The sequence below is a fragment of the Pholcus phalangioides genome, unplaced genomic scaffold (assembly GCF_987345545.1).
Source record: "Pholcus phalangioides strain wild (caught in Gottingen) unplaced genomic scaffold, Ppha-v1.0 ptg000017l_1, whole genome shotgun sequence".
NCBI lineage: Eukaryota > Metazoa > Arthropoda > Arachnida > Araneae > Pholcidae > Pholcus > Pholcus phalangioides.
The window spans coordinates 32,986,940-33,008,505 of record NW_028301610.1 but is presented as its reverse complement, the minus strand read 5'-3'; the positions used below and the strand labels follow the sequence as shown (position 1 = coordinate 33,008,505).

At 36.0% G+C, this 21,566-nt stretch overlaps 1 protein-coding gene across 2 annotated transcripts in view; it reads right to left on the bottom strand.

The window, feature by feature from the left end:
* Positions 1 to 12,067, bottom strand: part of Gmer (GDP-L-fucose synthase-like protein) — a 35,773-nt gene extending 23,706 nt beyond the window's left edge. The window contains exons 1-2 of one of the 2 annotated variants that reach the window (XM_089246202.1): positions 11,770 to 12,067; positions 5,613 to 5,807 (exon numbers count right to left, since the gene is read on the bottom strand). In XM_089246202.1, the coding sequence (XP_089102328.1) occupies positions 5,613 to 5,797 (185 nt within the window). In that variant the 5' untranslated portion in view covers positions 5,798 to 5,807; positions 11,770 to 12,067. Of the gene's footprint in view, positions 1 to 5,612; positions 5,821 to 11,769 lie in introns of both variants that reach the window. The other variant, XM_089246203.1, reaches the window with a different exon arrangement.
* Between the last annotated feature and the right edge of the window lie 9,499 nt (positions 12,068 to 21,566).

Sequence of the window (21,566 nt, the reverse complement as noted above, 5' to 3'; positions counted from 1 at the left end):
ATATGTTTGCTACAGTGAAACCTATTATTTTATTCCAATTCACATATTCATACAGTATTCAATACAGACTAATATCAGTCTTCTGAATGTAACGTGATAATACTTACAGAACCTTGCTTTTCCCAGCACATGCTGGGAATGAACAAGGCTCCAACATTCAAAGAGCTGGTGTCCCCCTTCCCGATTTTTCAGGCATGAAGGGCAATGTGGAGGAATATGGTATTTAAATTTTTATATATATATTTATTATCATCACAATATTTAAATGTAAGAGTAAAATAGTGAGAAACAGGAATTCAGAGGAATTTCCAGCTGAAATCTGGATACATTTTAAAGACCATTCAGAGGTTCTGCTTTTCATGTTTTTTCCCCCTTTTATTTCAGTGATGAATTTTTCTCCTAATAAAACTTTTCCCACAATCACATTGGAATAAACTGTGGAGTTTTCATCTAAAAAGCCATAAATTTGACACATTCATTTTTTACAAAATTAAATACATATATAGATTGGATTTTGATTTTTTTGGCGCAAAGACCATCTAGGTCAAGCTGTGCCAAAATAAATACATATATACTTGTGCATAAGCTTCTCTATGTATAAGATGAACCCTCCTCCCTCTCTTTACTTGATAGCCACCAAAAATGACAAAAAACAAAATCAGTTTACGGTAAAACCGATCTTAATGGACATTCCTCAGATGTCACTTTTTTTATGGCCAAATAATAATTTCCCCTCCCTCACATAATAAAGTATACATTTCAAAACCCTGATTAATGGTCACCCCTTTTTAATGGACAAATTTTTTTATCCTGCCGGTGACCGCAAAAAAGATGTTTTACTGTATCAGCTGAAGATATCAAACCAGACAAGACCAGGGCTCTGTCCCTTCCGGGATATAAGCCCTTTACCCGTGTGGGGGGTCAGCTTCAGCTGATCCCATTAACCCTCTGACTGCTCAATTTGTGGACCGAAATTGCTTCAAAAATTGTGTATTTTTTTTTTGCATATTTTATATCTATATATATTGGAGAATTCAAAAATGCATTTTTTCTTTCTAGAAAAGATTTTTTATATAGATTTTTATCATGAGAATCTAAGTTGCCAGAAAAACCAATTTCAGATGTAATCATCAAAAAAAAATTTTTTTAAAGAAATTTCAATTGAATTACAGTTAATTTCTATCTATTGCATAATATAAAAAAGTAAAATGTATAAAATTTAAGAAAATATAAAGCACTGAGAAAAAAATATCTTAGAAATGTAGTTTAGTATGATAGAGTTCGAAACAGGGTTCAAGGCAAAGTCCAACTTCACAGTCTTTGCACCAGATTCGTGTTTCTTTGCGAATTTTTTTTCCATTTGCATCCTTTCTTGAACAGCAAACAGCACACTGTCTTCGAGGCTCTCTTTTTATGGGGTTAGGTGGTATGTGGCTTGCAAAATGACGAGCTGTCAATCTCAAAGGGTTCAGAGTAGAACTCGGTCTTCCAGGAATTATTGGTTTCTCGGACTATCATTTGTAATATTTGATCATCAAAAAAAAGTTCAAAATAATTCAACATACTTGCATTGTCAGCTATATTCACAGTAATTCCCGGATTTCCACGAAAAGGAACTGAAGGAGGAGGAGGAGGAATATTCTTCATATCAATTTTGCACCACTGCCTAACGCTTTGCAAGTTTATTGAATCATGATCAGATTCATCGCTATATGAGGAGCAGTCCGAAAAATCTATATCACTATTACTATCAAAACTAAAATCGCTTTCAGAATCTGATAAGTCATCAGGAATATACAATCTGTCAATCGCTGAACGTTTTCTAGCAGCCATTTCTGATAAGAAAAAAGCGGCAAAAAGTGAAGTTTGAGCGGTAATACCACGTGCCTTCAAATGCCGCAATTTAGTGGACAACTAACGACATCTGTTGGCCAAAACGTAAATTAAACGTCTAATACTGTATATTATTTATTTCAGTGGTTAAACGGGGTAAAAACGGGATGCGCTTCTCAATAAAGGAAGAAAAACACATGCCCGCGGAAATCGCGGGATGAGCAGATTTTGCTACATTTGAGTTGCCCGTGGAAATCGCGGGATGAGCAGCCAGAGGGTTAATCCCCATTAAATTAGATACATTTCAGAGAAAAAAAATTGTATTTCTAAGATACGAAAGTTACAATGAAAAATAATCAAATCAAAACCTTCAAATTTATTCGACTGACACTTTACGAGACAGTAGTAATAAATTTTTCTATCATATCAATGGTTGCTGCATGGGCAAGAAGGCATGGGTGACCAATTTAAGTATGCTGGCCGAAGCTGCTCAGATGAATATTTACCAAGTGCATGTGCGGTTTAGTAGTACTCTGCTGGCTGGAAAAGCAAGATAGTTATTGTGCATAGAACATTAACTCATGTAACTATAGTGTTTTGTGGATTAATATTTTCTTGGAATGGAAACTCCTTTCACACTAGGACTATCTGAATCGCCTGGACATTGCCCAAGGACATCTCTCTGCATGGGGGGGGGGGTATTATATGGCCTTGCATTGAAAATACCATCAATTGTGTCAAACTTTTAGCGAGTCTCTGGGTATTGCTCAGCATGGGAAGGCCTTTCATGACTATTTTGTGCACAGGATGGAACCCATTACATGGCTCGGAATTGATGTACAGTACGCAGAACTTTTAACCAAACGATGGTGATATCTTGAGTTCTAAAAGTTGTAGAATGAAGCGGTTTTCACCAAAAATTATTGTTTGTGATTTTCTACCCGACTATGTGCGATTCATCTTGATGAGGGGTTATCTACATATATTATGATTATTGTTCAAACTTCAAAATCTTCAATGTAAACCCTTATTTTTTTTCCATCTTATCTAATTTACCGCATCGCACATTTACCCTAAAAATAAAATTTCATCGCTGTAAGTGTAAAAATGAGAGAAATATTAGTGAAAATGTGTTTGGGGACACTCCAAACATTGATAAACTGAATTTGAAGGTTGATTGCAAGGGAAAAAACACACACTAAACAAATACAAATACAACGCCACAACAGGCAAAATGCCCAACGAGGTGGCTGATAAAAAGATGCCCATAAAAATATGGTTGTCATATGTTTCAAAAATACAGCAACCCAATTAAAAATGCAATTAACACAAATTACAAACAATATATACACTGATAAAATATTATACAATGCCCATAAAGAATACTTATGGTTGTCTTATTCTAAGAATGGATAGCTTCTCGATTTACCCCAACATGTTTATCGTATTTCTTTTTAAACGTGTCAATTGTGTTACAATTTACTACCTCCGGGGGTAAGCTATTCCATCACAGATATAAACAAGTTTCGAATGATAAATACTCCATATACTACGTGAGTGTTTGGATTTAGTGCTGTTAAAAAAGGAATGGTTTTTATTTTATGGGGGCGAAAAACAAACTTTTTTTATTACTCTTCATTTTAGTGATTTTATATCTGTGATTGGACGAATATTTATACCATAATTATTTCGAACGATGCGTGACAAAGCAATTGTTTGTGACGACAATTTCATCAATTTAGAAAAAAAAAATTTGTCTAACACATTGCACTGTTTTATATTATAATTTTGTTTCATTTCGCAATTCCCCAATTTTCAATAATGCATAAAAAACATACAGATGAAATGAAATGCTGTGGTTTTAGCAGAGACGACTCCACCGATAGCCACTACCCTAAACTTGGCACACACTAAGATGGTTTACGCTATTGGGAGAACCATTATTTTTGTTGAGATTGAGAACGATTATTGAAATTTGTGATTATTGAGAATGATGTTAATATTTATGGTGATAATAATCAATCTAATTATATGGTATTAATTTGTGAATTCTTTGCACGTTATTATATTTACCATTTCAGCTCATGAATATTGTCTAAGGAATGAAACGAATTTCTGAAATAGCGAAAAATTTCAAAATTTCGTTGTTTATTTGTTTACTCAAATTTTTAAAAATAAAAAAAAATGTTTAAAAAAAACTGGATGGATGACTTATTTATCGTGTCACTGTATACTTAAAACATTACCCATTTCAGTAAAGTTATGAGCTTCATATTTAAACGTTTTCGCATAATTTGTCATGAGAAATTTTTGAATGAGTTTCAAATTTATATCTAGTATATAGTCCCTAAAAGTGGCCATTTTCATATAATCGCTCATATCTTGCGAAATAGAGGTCAGATTAGAGCGAAAATTAATTCTGTTGGGTTTTCGACTATGTTGATTCGAATGAAGTAAAAATTAATGTATGCTTCTATTCACAAATTTTTAAAATATGTTTTATGTTTTAATAATTCATATTTAAAAAAAGCCAAATTCAAAATGAATAACAAAATTATGTTCGGCCCGTTAGAATCTATCATGTAAAATAAAAATTAATGAGATACCTATATTATTTCAACAATTATGCTGAAAAACAAGATGTTTCTGTTTAACATTACGCCACTCGTTTTTCAATAATTTATATTTCACTAGCTGTTCGTTTGAAATTGATGAAATTTGGTATTTCGGTATTTCTTGAGATTCTAAATCCAAATATAGAAGAAAAAAATAGGGTTACCATTGAACTTTCAAAAGTTGGATCTTGTTTCAACATCTAGATGGCCCCTTAAGAAAAAATTAACTTAGTACACTTATGCAAGATCTTAAACGAAGAAGAATGCTACCTTTCTTTTTTTTTTTTACAACAAATACAACCCAATATTTCGCCATCAATTGGTTAAAAGTTGTGGGTACTGTACCTCTTCTATAAGGGGGAATGTTGGTAAAACTAAGATTGCATTTTTTCTCAAAAACCAACTCGTATAAAGCCGACCCCCAAATGTGGGAGAATGAATTTTTCAACAAAAAATTCTGCTTGGTGATTATACACGAGTATAACTAACGTACTTCAATGTATACAATATATTATTTTGCTTTCCACAAAATATCATTTTCACAAAAACAGGACCTTTTAAAAAATTTCTAGACAGATCTATTTAATTATTTGGACATTAACAATAAAAGAATATATTATAAGGACTCAAACTTGTTATTCAACAACAGAGACATGTTTTCTTTGCAGGTTTTTTTTTTCCAAATAATTCTGAGAAACAGATATTTGACATCAATAGGCTTTCTGGATATTATGCCAAGGTGAACAGGAAAAAAGTATTTCTCTCCACTGGGAACTGAACCCAGGACCTCTTGCATACCGGGCAAGCGCACTTACCATTATACAAGAGAGAGGCAATCCTTTTCTCCTGAAAACACTCATAGTAGCATGACTTGCTGAGTAGAGACATTGTAAGAGGTCCTGGGTTCGATTCCCGGTTGAGAGAAACACTTTCTGTTCACCTCGGCATAATATTCAGAGAGCCTATTGATTTCATGTATCTTAGCCGAGCAAAAAATCATCCATCCGTCTCAACTAAGATATTAAGTGATGTAATGTAATTATATTGTAATATAGTATTTATTATTGTAATATCATAGATATTGTAACTCATAATATCACATGTGTGACCTATACCACCACAAATTCCAAAAGTACAAAATTATAATATCAAAAAATTTAAAACCTCAAATCAGCATCTTTAGATGAAACAAAGATCCACTCTTCATTTTCAGGCTTTTCTTCCTCAATAACTTTTTCTACTGCTCTTCCCACAAGCCCAGTGCCACCAGTAACAAGAACAATCTTCTTCTCTTTAACAGAAAGTTCCTCCATCTCTTTAACAGGAATTTTCTCACCTAACTCAGCCATCTCATAAAATCTGAAAAATAAAACTACTCAGAAAGTTACATCACTTACATGGAAGTACTACTTTACTACACACAAACACCGGTCATATCGCCACACAGCAATTTCGAACTGATGAAGTTTAATAGGAGATGAAGGCGTCATCTATCAATGGCAGCCCCAAGCAAAGAACTTGTTTCCAATGTTCTTGTTTCCCCCCCCCCAAATCTAACCCGACACCTAGAGATGTAAAATTCTCATTGAAAGAAAGACTACTATTATAAAAAACTTGAATATTCTTATTATTCTTGATGAGAATATTCTCCAGTTATTTATAATAGTCCTTCCAGATAATATTCTCAAGAATATTTATAATAATATATACTATAATACATAATCTTTATAATCAACTTGAAAATATATAATCCCCATCAACAAGAATATTCTCTGAAAGGACTATTTAAATAACTTAAGAATAATTCATTATTTTCGACAAGAATATTCTCCAGTAATTTATAACAGTGGTCCTCCCAGAGAATGTTCTTGAGAATATTAATAATATGATAATGTATAAATAATTTCTATAAACAACTTCAGAATATTCTCTGGAAGGACTACTATTATAAATAACTTGAGAACAGTTATTATTTTCGATATTAATACTCTCCAGTAATTTGGAATAGTAGTCCTCCTTTCCCCGTCAAGAAGACAGGGAAAAGAGCTCACAATATTAAACTTTAAAAGCAAGAAAATTAAACCAACATGGCTGAATTGCACAACTTGCAAAGTGATACAAAATTAAAATTTACATATATTGAAGAAAATAACAGTTCTGTATCTTAGAATGGAGGTGATTATAAGAATAGAGAATAGCTTCCTTTGTCAATCAACTTTGATTTAACTTTTTGTTTTCAACTCTTATTCCTGAAAATTTATCTAATTTCAAAAAGAAATTTCTTAATCATTACAGGTTTTCAAAATCCTAATAACAAAACCATAGGTGCCAATTCACAGACTTGAAAAATCTGTAGTTTATCACATGAGGGCACATTCCAAATCAAAGAAAACAAGTCACAAAAAAGGGAAAATCCGGGCACTTTTTTTTTAAATTTCATCAAGTGACCATATGTAAATCACATTTTCCGGGATGAATATTTTGCTGAACTGATTTTTTTAGCAATAATTGGCCACTTCACATGCTTTTGGCATCATATTTGGTGACAATTACAGATTTTTCGAACTTGAAATCCTCATTCCCCATATTTTTCACCAAGAAACCAGGGTTAGCCTGAAATTGAAAGGACTGGAAGAGTATTTTCTTTAGGGGTTTTCTATTCAAACAAAACACAATTTGGACTATTAGGGATTTTTCTATGAAGATACGAAAAATCGGAAGAATCTGATTTCCGACCAGAAGATTTTAATAAGGCTGAAAAATTGGAAGCATTGGCACCTATGTAGAACTTTTGAAACTGCTCACTAGGCAAACAGAATATTCTCAAAAATTCTGAGAATATTCTCAAACTAAAAGTTGTCATTACGAGGTGATTATGCCAAAAATTGTTTTGTTTAAAATGTTTCTGGCAAATGAAAACAATTATATTTCATTATATAAACAATTAGTAAAAAAATATCTAATTATTCAAGAGAAAAATGAATATATTCTTGATTATTCTCCAATTTTTACATCCAGGAGAATATTCTCACCTCGCATCTCTACAGACACCTCCCCCAAAGCACAATGCAATTTGCATTGTTCTGCAACAAGCCCTTGCCTGACTGGAAATGTTCTCTCAAAGTCAAAGTTCCCATAATAGTATTTTCTACATAAAAGTGTTTTCTTAAAAATTTTCCCGATTGTTCTGTGGCGTACATTGCGGAATTCAAGGAAGTACCGCTTTAGGACTGACACCTATGACAAAAGTTGCCGATGCCTCTACAGGTTTTGTGAATACCTAGATTTTTTCAGTAGGGGCTCGTAACAGAAAATTCTGGATGGGGTGAAAAAATTGTTTTGCATTTTATTATAAGGATAGAGCTTGATTTACTCATAGCAAGTACAGCATTTGCCTAAGGCCTCATGATTTTGGGGACACTAATATTTAATCAATATATATTCACTGGCAAACATCTTTGAACTTAGTTGCAGGAGTCCTATTGATTTCTTTGCCTAAGGTCCCCTCGCATCAAACTCAGTTCCTGGACATAGGAGTAAAGTTATTGGAAACATTGGGAGGGCTCAAACCTATATATATTTATAGAATATTTCTATAGGTATTAGGGAGATGGTGGCAAATAATATATTGGAGGAAGAAAACTTAGAGTCAATGCGCCGAAGTTTATTCCTATGGTCCTAGATACCAGGGCTTGACAAATAAAAAAATTTGGCGTCAGAAAATTTCTAAGGAGCAAACATGGTTTTTGCTCAAGAAAAACAGTCTTGAATTTTTTTTTTCAACTTTCCAGAACTTAATACCCTCTTTACATGTTAAAAAACACAGTTGGGACATCAGAAAATTTTTTGTTATCCTTAGACTCTTGATTTAGCATTTCACATATTGAATATATTCTAGGCACCTAAACAGATTTTTTAGCAGCCATGGAGACCTGAGATTTGTCAAGCCCTGCTTGATAAATATAATTTACTATTTCATTAGTCAATTTTTTAATAAATCACTGGTATCTATGACACGAAAAAATAATAACGCTCTATCAACCTAACATTGACATGAATGATTTGTTCAGTCAGCCCAAATTTATCAAATGACCAAGTGTAATTTTTTTTCCAGAGCTAGTAACCACAAACAGATAATTTTAAGCACCAATATTGATTTCTTAATCACAATGGAGACCTGGGAACTAAGATTTGTCAAGCCCTGCAATAAGGTATTAGTTTATTAAACATAGGCTATATATAATGTATACAGCTGATAACCACCAGAAAAGTTTAAAAACGTATGTCTTAATTGAAAAATAAAAATTATAAAAACTAAATTGTTGTAACATACCAAATGCTTGGGTCTTCATCAGCAGGACTCCTTGAACTCATGAGATGTAAAAACCTATTTTTATTTCTTTTACCCTTCCTTTTTGTACATATAAATTCATTTTAAATTAAAATGTACTTTGTGCAATATGCATGCACACACATACTATATTATTTTTGGTAAAGAGATAGAGACTTAAATAGAAATTATTGGTTAATACAGTTGATGCTCAATATTTTTCTCAATTATTATGATAAAAATATTTAGTTCAATCAATTTTAATAAATATATTGCAGTTCTTTCCCAATTTTTTATTACCTCTAAGAACTCATAAGATTACTTTTTGAAAGACTATTTATAAACAGATATTTTGACAAGAATTTATATAGCCTACTTGTTTCTACTTCCATCCATATCAGCATATGATAACAATATAATCTTTCTGTCAACAGAATTTATAATATGAAATTTATACGATGAAATGAGCATATCTAGGTACTTTAATAGACATGGTAGTAAGAATATAATAGGCATAATTGGTTTTCTGTAATTTAAGTGGCTTAAAATTATGCATTTTGTCCAGAAAAAACAAAGAATGAGTAGATAAAATTTTTAAATAATGGCAGAAGGTGATTTTTTTTTTCTTCTGAAATTGGTAAAAAAACATGAGTTTTTCCCTCAAGGTGGTAAAAACTATGGTTAATACCATACCAACCCTGGTCCCGGGCAATTTAGATTCGATCGGCATCTCTGAGCAAGTAAAAAATTGCCTCGGAAGGGCCAAAACTTAAGTGAAATTGGAACTCACGGAATCTTAGCCTGAAAAATAAATGCTTGGCTCAAGAAATTTGTCTGGCACCTAAACTTATTTTTCGATTTGTCAAGCCCTGCTCATATATTATGTTATTTTAAAAAATTTATTACATTATCAAAAAAATTCAATTTCTTTTTGGGTGCCATTTCATTCTCAGATAAAAGCATAGCTGCCAACTTTTGAAAAAGAAAATTAGGGAGATTTTCCTGCAGACCCAAATTTTATACTAAAACCACTCCCTAATAAATACAAAAGGGATTTTTCAAAATAAAATAGGGATTTCCCACATAAAAAGTTAAAGTGTAGAGAATAAAATCCCTATTTAAAAATTAAAATCAAGTAAAATAGGGAATTTACACACATAGAAGTTAAACCCTTGGGAATAAAATCCCTACGGAAAAAACAAGTGAAATTGGAGGTTAAAACTTCAATGGTGATCTAAAACAATATATATTGTGTGCAATCAGAAACAATGTGAACATTGTGCGAATGACCCCAAAATCATCGGAAGATGAAGGAAAAAAATATTAATTTTTGAAGAAGACTGACTTTTTGTGACACTTGCGTGATGTTGTTTTGATTTCACATGGGTGATGTCAGTCTTTCCACCATGACCGATGTTTCATGAAAAAAAATTCATTGGAATAAGTATCTTTAAAATTTATTAAATATTTTTTTTCTTATCAGTATTCATATTGGCCGAGTGGTCATAGTGATGGACTCGCATCGCAAGGATTCAATCATAACACATCACTCACTTCACTTCTGAAATATAGATGGCGGCACTGAAAAATCAAACACTACATACTCATTCAGACTGTTAGGTACACACACAGTTACACTTCCGGCACAATTCACTAGGCAGCAAAATCTGCCATACATCGGGACAGACCTGAGTTGTGCTTGGTTTGAAAGAAATAAGTATTCATATTTTCTTATCGCACGTACGCATGCGTGTCACTATAATATTCAATTATTATCCAGGACTATTGGCTGCTAAGCTGTTTCCCTGCACGATAAGACAAACAACTTTTCTTGTTACCATCAGAGGGTTTGTAAAGCTTCCTTAAAAAAAGGAATTTCCCACTATTATCCCATTTACGACGTGTGACGTCATTTCGAAAGGGGAAAAAGAAACCGAGGCAAAAGACTTTTTGCCCACAAGAAATTCCTTAGGAATTGTTTTCAGAAGTGGGGATTCTTTTTAAATGAAGTAGGGAAAGTTTTGGGACAATTAGGGATTTTTGTGATTTTTATAAAAATTCGGGAGATTTAAGAACTTTTTTGAAGGTCCGGAGATGAAACTGAAATTCGGGAGACTTGGCAGCTATGTAAAAGTATAGTTATAAACTTGTTTCCAGCCCGTGGGCCTGACCTCCCCCTGTCAAATATTTGCCGCCATCTAAATCAAAAGTGCTCAACCTTTTGAAGAGGGTTTCACTTCATTGGTTTGAATACGTCTCTCTCTCAAGGGCCACATAAGTGACCTGTAAATGTGCCATGGATCAGTTAAGTGAACTAGAATGAAATCCGAGATGATATGTAAGTGTGCTGCGGTCACCTAAGTAATCTGAAACAGGCCGAGGTCACTTCAGTGACCTGTAAATGTGCCGTGGATCATTTTTTTCACAAGGAATTATGTGCTGCTTAATTCAGTTTTACAAAATTAAGTTTCAGGTCGCAGGCCACGTTAGATGACATCGAGGGCCATGGGTTGAGCATGTATGTGATCTAAATAATACCTATAGGTATGTTAGGTTTGAAGCCCCACCCCCTCCGATATTTTTCCCAATATTTCCAAAAACTTAAGGCCTATGCATTTCTCTAAACTTTACTTTAATTCAATTCACAAAGATTCAAAGCATCTTGGATTGGAGGCCCATCCATCTAACCAAGTTCTTCCATAGAGCACACAAAAATACAAAAAATTTATACATCATTCATCCCGTGGCCACTGAATGGAAGTTTGATAAACCCCTTTGCCTCACATAATGTGCCATTAATACACCCTACTGCAAAAAAGTAATCCCATGATTTTATGAAGGGAATCGTACTCAATCAACGATATTATACAACTCCACGAATTAATCAACATACAAAAATATTAACAAAAATCAATCACGAATTTCCAATTAAATATTTTTCAACTTAATTAATGTTAATTATCTATTTAATTTAGAAATAAAACGCCTTACTCGACAAGCTACAACTAGTACAGACAGGGACACGTATACTTAGTATGCCACGCTTTCGGCCAATGGAGACTTCTGACCAAAGCAGCTTCTGACGGTTTCGCGTCTTTTGCCTGCGGCCACAAAATTTAAGCAAAAAAGCGCGATTAAAATTTAATAGTTTTACACACAGTAGACCATAATTTCCGGCTTCTCTCTCTCTTATCTACAGTCAAGTTTAGCTTTGTATCCGGCGGGGTTTTTATTTACTTTTTCCGAATAACATCAAGATCTCGCTTTGCAATCTGAAGCGTGAAAGCGTCCCGAACCGACGCGCCGAATTTATCCACTTTTTAGCATCAGACGTCATGATTAACATCAGCATCACTTTGAGGGGCAAGTTCCAACCATGGAAGTGGCAACGCGACAAAGATTAGATGATTCCGGTTTGTTTTTTCCTGGCATTTATCGCGTTTTACGTCGGCACGAGCATTGCAAGTGCCTAATGCTTTTCTATGAGAATTTTCTGAACTTTGGAGACCTCTTTTAAATTTCGAATTAATTTTAAATGCCAAATAATGTTGCAGATAGTTGGATTATATTTAGAAGATCTAATTTAAAAATGTTTAGTTTCTAATGCAATTTACGGGAGGAAAACGATTTCTTTCAAGCACTATATAAGTGTATAAGAATGGATAATGTTGTGTTTTCTCCTCCATGTGTATGGGTATTTCATGCTTTGGAATCGTATTATAATCAACTACAGTACTACTACTACTACTACTACTTTTTCTGGAGACTCACCTCGCTGGAGCTACCTTTATTCAAATTTATCATATTACTTGCACTCGAAAAATACAACCAAGTCTCATTATCATAGGAGCAGGGCCGCCCTTACTACACGCGGAACCCGGGGCAAAAAAATTGTGGAGCCAAGTGGGTCTCAACAATTTTGGGACATTTTATATATTTTGTGGGGATAATTTTTTTAATGACAATGAAAATTCAGAATTAACGAAAGAAATAATTCCAGGATTTATTAAAGAAATACTTCCAGAATCGATTAAAATTTAAAATTAATGGAAGAAAAATTATGGAATTGATAATAATTCAGAATTAAAGGTAAAAAAAATCTATAATTGATGAAAATTCCGAATTAATGGAAGAAATAACACCAGAATTAACAAAAATTCAAAACCAATGGAAACAATAATTTCAAAAGTGATGAAAGAAGCAATTCCAGAATTGATAAAAATAAAATTCATAACTAACGGGGGGAGATGCCTTAATTCATAAAATTAAGAATTAATGAAATTAATAATTTAAGACTTGATGAAAGCCCCCAATAATTTACCGTAAGTGCGGGGCCCGGCGCGACCGCTTCTGTTGCACACCTTCAAGGGCGATTCTGCATAGGAGGCTGCCTTTGCACTCGAGGCCCCGAGCTATGCCCGAGTAGTTCCATGCCAAAATGGCCCTCACCATGGTTCTCCCTTTCTGCAGCAGGGGGCCCTTAGGCTGGGGTCTTTTGCGGGCTTCCAGGCCAAACTTTTCACGGACCTCTCTCAGGCCCGTCATTTGGGGGGTCAGGAGGACCGTTGCCCCCCCCCCCCGGCTTTTGAAAATACACTAAAAATGGTACATATATATATATATACAAATATATATATATACGTACATTGAGTAAATGTTGTTTGCCCCCCACCCCGGAAAAAGTTGAAATGACGGCCCTGGCCTCTCTGTAGTAATTTTGTAGCGTGTGGAAAAATGATAATAATTGTTTCGGGCCCTTCAACCCTGCCCTTGTGGGGGGCCATGACCCTCATTCCTATAAATCTGAGGCTGTATACAGGGTCAAAACTGGGGAGAGGCAAATCTGATGTCCCGGGCGCCGGACCAGAGAAGGCACAAATTTCCCTTGTAACCTCTCCCTCTCCTTCAACGTTACATGGGGTTGTGCCAAAATGCTTCCTTGCCCCGACTGACCAATCATCTAGTTGCGGCCCCGGCCATAGACATTGCCCTGGCGGGCTTATTCGTGAAAGAAAGCCCTAACTATATGCATAGTCCTTACATGGGGAGGCCGATATTGCCACAGCCTCGGGAACCCCCTCCCCCATGATGAATCTATAACTGCTTTCAAACATTTTTTTCATTATTATGAATTAAATAAATGATTATCATTAATTCATCCAAATTATTATCAGTATTTTTATCATTTATGAATAAATTTTATGAACCAGTTAGTTATTCATAAATGATGAAAATGCAAATTTTAATTGCTGAAAGAAATTGATCAGAACTGAAAGAAATAACATATAAAAGAAATAAAAAATACATACAATATAAAAAAAATATAAGCAAAAAAAAATAATAAATAAAAAGTAAATGAAAAATAAAATGTAAAAAATCGATACAATATAAAAAAAAATATAAGCAAAAAAAATATAAGCAAAAAAAATAATAAATAAAAAGTAAATGAAAAATAAAATGTAAAAAATCCAGAATAATTAAAAATTTTCAATTAATTTGGGCCCCTGGTGGCCCATGCCATTGTACATTGAATTAAGCTGTTGTGAATCTGGATTCGAAGTTGGCTCGTGGGCTTTGTGAAAAGATTTCTCTTTTCCCGAAATCCTTGATAGGGTTGAAGACCCCTGGATTATAGACAGTTAAAATTTATTTTCATATAAACAAAATTTATTTTAACAAACAGCTCGATTCGCTGACTCAGTTCAATATATTCTTGATTCCTTTTGAAAATACAAAGCAAGTCACAAAAAGACAAGAATATTGGAAATGAAAGATGAAAAAGACCTTGTAGGTATAAAGGACGTAATAAAAAAAAAAATGTCATGTCATGAGAGATGAAAACGGTGAGTGTACAATATGTAGGATTCTTCAGGTCTGGGGCACGATGTCAGGCCACTTTAAATGAGAATTATGACATGGTGTCCCTAGATGAGTGTGTGTGTGCAAAAAGAAAAGGAGCCCAAAAGACCAAATGGATGAGAAAACAAGAGAAAGAGGGGGAGGGGGAATCATGAGAATCGGGAGCTAAGCAAAACAAATTTTTCAAAACAAACTACAATATCATGTGGTGGAGCAGAAAAAAAATCTTTCCAACTATGAAGCAGAGGAGAGAATTTCTGAAATGTGGATTTCCTGAGAGAATCATACTTTGAACAGTGAAACAAAAAGTGAGTAGATGTTTCGTCAATATGGCAATGTTTACACAAAGGACTACCAGCTTTCTTAATTCTATGAAGGTAAGAGAGAAGAGGAGTGTCAACACATTCCTCTATCGGGTGACTTCCACTAACTAACATATATAATTAACCAATTAGTAATTATCAATATTTCGATCGTATAGTGGTCGTAAATTGCGTTGTTTCCGACAAAAGAAACATAATTAAAGTAACCCAGTGATTAAACGCACGGAGGCACGGTTGAAGTATATAAATATTTAATTTAGAAATGATACAACACAGCAGACATCAATATAGACTATAATGTATCTCCTTAACACTTTAAATTTATTAATGCTATCAGCAAAATCGCAAGTAACCTTTATCTAATGTATCTGAGACGTTACACATTACATACCAATTCAACAGTGCTACCAATTACATAACTGGACATTACGGTTAACGAAACAATAGATTGGTGTACTCGCCCTCGGTCCTCGTCTGGGATGCGGTAGTTAACATCCTCGATCAGCTCAATCACTCGCACAATATGGGTAAGTTCACAGTTTTACTTAGACGTACTGGTGTCCCAACACGGTACTACGACACTTTGATTCTTCATGTCCTTGGACATACGGTCATTCTCGGCTCATAGTCCCGCTACTATCTACTCCAGTCTCTACTCCACTCCTCGCTATTCCAAAACCACCTCCATTCTATCTCCCCTTCTACCACCGAGCCTCCTGATTTTACATTCTCTTCGGCTCCTCCCTAGAACCCCGGATTCGTTCATCTTGTAAATTTTCTTTCTGTACTGAATTTTAATTTGAGGCCTCAAGCAAGGGCAATTCCATTGGACTTTCGCATGACCATTCCTGAGAAGATCTGTGCTATTCATCTGCCGACTAAATTTCGACACTTTCTAAATAATTAGAAGGTCAACGCGCACCTGTCAACTTCATATTAATACCAAAGGCCATGTTACCTGCAAAGCACAGGTGCTCTAATGGGCAATGCCGCTTTGTGCAAGATTTCCTCTCTTGCATCCATTTCTAAATGAGCAATATCCTTACTATTCATCAATTCTAACATTTCATTATTCTCGCTCTCCATAACTTCTCCACATCTACGCCTCAAGAATCGAATCTCATTCCGTGACAGCTCCTATTTATGTACTTTAGAAAAACACCTTTCTCCTCTCACCAAGCCCTGGGCCTGCCCCATTCATCGCCAGGTGATTATTACACACCCGTGTGAAAGTCGCACCGGCAGTTTGCTTAAGGGTAACCTATGCATGACGATTTGATCTGTTTCTAATATTCTCGCTCTTCGATACCCTCTTTCTTTTCAAGTTGCGTTCAAATTGCATCTTCTTTCCAGTGGAGTTCCCGAATCTATTAACACACACTATTAATGTATTTTCCATCTTACATTCTTATTTCATAGCTTCATACCTTGTCAGATGAATTGTGCTTCATCGGCAGTTGGCCTACAGCACGTTCTTTTCCTTTCATACATAATCTTTTATCACTCGTGGCCGTCCTGCACGTGTCCTTTAGATTTGTTAGTCCAGAGATTTGTTAGTTTCAGTTCTGGAGAGGAAACAATCTCCAAAAAAGACAACATCAACAGGTGTTCGACACTTTTATGCTAAGAAAGCGGAAATGATCAAAAGTTTAGTCTTTTGTATGTGCATAGTGGCTGCAATTGTACACATTGTAAATGAACGTTAGCTGATATTTTTTCATCAATAAATACTTCAGTTTCAATTTATTTTGTGATTTATTTACAAAAATGATGTGAAATTTCCATTGAACTCTCTCAAGACTTGCTAGGATTTAGAGTGGGGGGGGGGTGCTTCTATAAGATTGTTAGATCTTTAAAATTTTTCTACACATATATCTGATGCCTATTTTTCATTACTGTTTTAATTTGTTTATATTCACCAGATCTTGGTTCTTGAATTTTGATGATATTCAAGAAGTGGAAAGATATTTAAAATAACATTGAATTTTAGAAATGTAAAAGAATTTGGGTATCGCTTTTCTGACAGGAATATTGTAGCCTATAAAAAAAAGAATGCTATTACCCTTTCAGGCCTGACTTCAACAATAACACACCTACAGTCCTTGAAGTCAGGGCTAAACTCACTAGATTAAAAATATCTACAGCAAGAAAACATTTACCAAATTTTGTGCTCTCTGAGTTAGACATCATCTTGAAGGGATATCCAAGTTATCTGATGGATCAAGTAAGTAGTTATGTTCTTGACGAAATGCCAATGAATAAGGATATGTCTTACATTGTGTGCTTACAGCAAGCGCTTAACGATGTGCTTAAAAAACGATGTAAATATTATCAAAGTTCCCAACACATGAAATTCTTATGAAAACTCGTACCAAGTACATTGTGGAAAAATTTCAAGAGGCTGGCTACCGACAATGAATGGAAAAATAAAAATAATTCCTTATCAGAGTCTGCAATTTGGTGGCCTTCATCAAAGGCCACAGAGGGTGCTGAAAAAAAAAGAGAGAGAAAACCAGATTTAAAAAAAAAAAAACAATGTAAAAGAATTAAAGATAAAATTATTATATATAAAACTTACTCAGTATTCATGTAAGAGGATTAAGGATAAAATTATTATATACATTATGAAATAAACTTACTCAACCCTCTCCAATTAACATAGATCGTTCATCTCCCTAAACGAATCAAAACTAAAAATGGAACCAACTGAATAAAATCGAATTTAAAAAAAACAAAACAAAGATCCCCATCTCCAGCCTTACGGGTCTCCACGCACTGCAAACACGCAGGTAGACAGCGTCCCAGATAGGGCATACACTAGAAGTAATACCCCAATCTGGGAGGACCCCTCCCCGCCTGAGCGGGGCCCAGAATGAGGAGTTGCGCACAAAACACAAGGACATGTACAGGACAGACAGACGCAAGACAAGTATTGTAAGATGTTTGGAAATATACATGTAATCTGGGTTATTGAAAGTGGAGGATATGAGCACAAATAAGCGATGACAATGACGTGTGATAGATTTAGCATTACCCAGAGTGCACCACGAGGAGGCCTATCACATTACATCCCATGATGTCATAGTTATGCATGGTTTCAGTTCGAGAGGTTTGCCGTCTTCCATATTAGAAGTAAAACTGACAGATGTCTGAAGTTTCGTGTTATGCAAATACCACGGTGAAAGCCTGCCTGCTCTTTGCGGGAAGTGGTTAGCCTGATGCGCTAGCTTTGGCCTCGGATTCAGCCGAAACGGGAGGCCTGGATTAGCCCCGTCTGGGTCAATCGGCTGGTCGCCTGGGTGGCTGAAGGGGTTACACTACTGGGCAGGTAGAGGGGCCGGGCCTGCCGGACGTCGTTGAGGTTTGTTGGGGCTGCTTCACGACGATCTTGGATCTTGAACAAGTCTGCTCGCCTGTTTCGGTGGTGTATAGTTCCTACCTAACCTGACGCTGCTACTAACCTTCATCGGTTACGTGTGCGCGTCCCCTCGTAGGGCTCCATGGTGGGCATGGTCGGTAGGGGCCGAACACATTATCTCCAAAATGGGGAAAACACAAAATGCACCAAAACGTCAACGAATTGCTATGAGCGAAACTATTGTCACTGAACCTGCTCCTACTGTTTCATTTTTCTTCCTGCATTCTACTGACACTGATAAACCGCTGGCAAAAGCATCACCATTCTTAATAGACAAAGCTCTCTATGGCGCAATAGGCACATTAAAATCAGTGAAGGCTCTTCGTTCAGGAGACCTTCTAATTGAAACTAACACACCGAAACAATCTGAACTTATTCAAAAGCTCACATCTCTTGGGAATATTCCCATAACAGTAAAAATTCATCCCACGTTGAATTATTCACGTGGTGTCATTTCAGATACTAACTTGATTAACATGGAAGAAGAACTACTAACAAAAGAGCTGGCGTCTCAAGGCGTAACATCTGCCAAACATATCATGAGCCGCAAAGATGGCAATCCAGCTCCATCACGTAACACAATCCTGACATTTTCATCACCAACATTGCCGAAAGATATCAAGATTGGCTATTACAGCCTCAAAATCCGGCCATACATTCCTAACCCTGTTAGATGCTTTAACTGCCAGAAATTTGGTCACTCACGAACGGCGTTCTGCAGTCAACCCACCTGCGCAAAATGCGGTGAGAAGGACCACATTTCGGACAACTGCACTAATTCACCATTCAAGTGCGTCAATTGCGGTGGTGAACACCCTGCATATGACAGAAAATGTCCGAAATGGAGCGAAGAAAAAGAGATTCAGAAAATCAAGGTCCTTGATAACATTTCGTATATCGAAGCACGCCGTCGTATAACATCTAATCAAGTTCTCATAGTTGCAAGATCATACGCGAATATGGCGACAACTCCATCATAGCTAAGACTAATAATGTCGCCAAAGTTTCTAGAACAACTCAAACTGAACCCATAGCTGACACATCAACTCAAACTTCATCTAACCAACCATGCGTGGCTGCTTTTGCTCCGCCGGATTCCGGAGGGAGTCCACTACCTTCGAAGAAGAAGCGGGAAAAGCAACGGCGAACACGTGCAAAATATCTACTGGTACAAAACCAAAAATTAGTTCTGGAAATAAATCAAAAAAGAAACCATTCAAGACCGGATATTCGAAAAAAGCCATACAAGAAATACAAGAAAGTCATAAAAGCCAGAGCTCTGAAATATCCCGCAACTAAAAATATGTCACTTATCGATGATACATCGATTGGTGACATGGACCTCGATAATCCTACAGAATCCGGTACTACTCGCCGCAAGATTGACCGGAATAAATTCAATGACCTTGAACCGTCTACTTCTATTTGAAATTTAAATTTATGGCCAACATAATTCAATGGAACATTCGTGGTCTTAGATCCAATTACGAAGATCTCAAGGATTTGATCAATCGTTATCATCCTGTTTGCGTGGCACTCCAGGAAACTTTTACGAAGCCCTCGGAGACATGAAACATCAGGCGACATTCCCTGTTTCGTATTGACTACGATGACGGGAGTAGGGCTTGCCGCGGTGTTGCTCTGCTGGTTCCACATCACGTGTCGTCGCGCGTTTTAACGTTGCGCACGAACCTGCAAGCCATCGCGGTGGAAATCTCTACAGGCCTAAGAGTTACCATCTGTTCCATTTATTTGCCACCAAATGACACCATTTTATAGAGAGACCTAGAAGAACTGATTGATCAATTATCACCACCATTTTTTTTTTCTTGGAGACTTCAATGCACATAATATGATTTGGGGTTCTAACAGCAACACCTCTCGTGGGTATATGGTCGAACGGCTGTTAGACAATATGGACCTCGCCATCATGAATGATGGTAGTTTCACTCATTTCCATGCCCCAAACAATAGTTTCACTGCAATAGATTTGTCGTTATGCTCAGCTTCACTCTTGCCCAACTGGTCCTGGTCGGTTGATCCGGACCTCCACGGGAGCAATCATCTTCCTCTAGTGGTTAAGTGCCTTGACCAACGCCATTCCATTCCTGAGGGACTTCACGGTCAAGGCAGAAATCACGGAGGATATGGTTTCGCAACCCGACGTCGACCTTGTGACCAGTTGTATGATCTCTACAGCTAATGAAACAATTCCGAAAATCTCCTCGAAACTTCCTAAATTTCCTAAACCTTGGTAGAATCACAAATGCAATCTTCCAATTAAAGCACAAAAGAAAGCATGGAGTAGGTTCCGGCGGTATCCTACCCATGACAACAAGTTGGCATTTTTAAAAGCAAAGGCGATAGTGAGAAGAACCAGGCGCCAGGCTCAACGCGAGTCCTGGCAAAAGTTTACCACGGGAATAAATTCATCAACTTCATCTAAAGTCATTTGGGACCGGATCCGAAAAATAAATGGCTATTATCAGTCTCATCCGATCACCATTTTAAACACCAATGACGCTATCATCAGCTATGTGAGGGATATTGTGGACACCATCGCCGCTGTTTCCAGTGATGAAAATTATCCTCCATCGTTTCATCACATTAAATCATCTGCCGAACGTACATCGTACACCTTCCGGCCTTTTACACCGCAGGGGTACAATTCATTGTTCACCCTTCATGAACTGACGACGGCCTTGCAGCGAAGTCCTGACTCTGCTGTAGGGCCCGATGCCATTCATTATTCCATGATTCGGCATCTCTCATCTGAATCACTCTCACATTTACTCATTTTATTTAATCGGATCTGGGTTAGTCATTCATTTCCTGACACCTGGCGAGCAGCCATAGTTGGTTGTTACCATAGACTAAAGATATAAATAGACCGCGCACGCTATTCATAAAACTTGTCGAACGTGAAGAAAAGATGAGCAGTATTGTCGGGGAAAGAACAGGTTCTGCGCTATTACATTTGGCGCGTTTTCGCAGAAGCTAGGATGTTGCTGTAACGAAATTTGACTCAATTCGATCAAGTTGATGAAAACTTTCCTTCATTTTTTCAATGAATTTCACTCATTTTTATGTGAAATATTTAGGGAGTATCAGATTTGAAAAAAATAAATTCTATAAAATAAACAAATATTGGAAAACGGAATTTTTTTATTTTCCATTAAGGGATAATT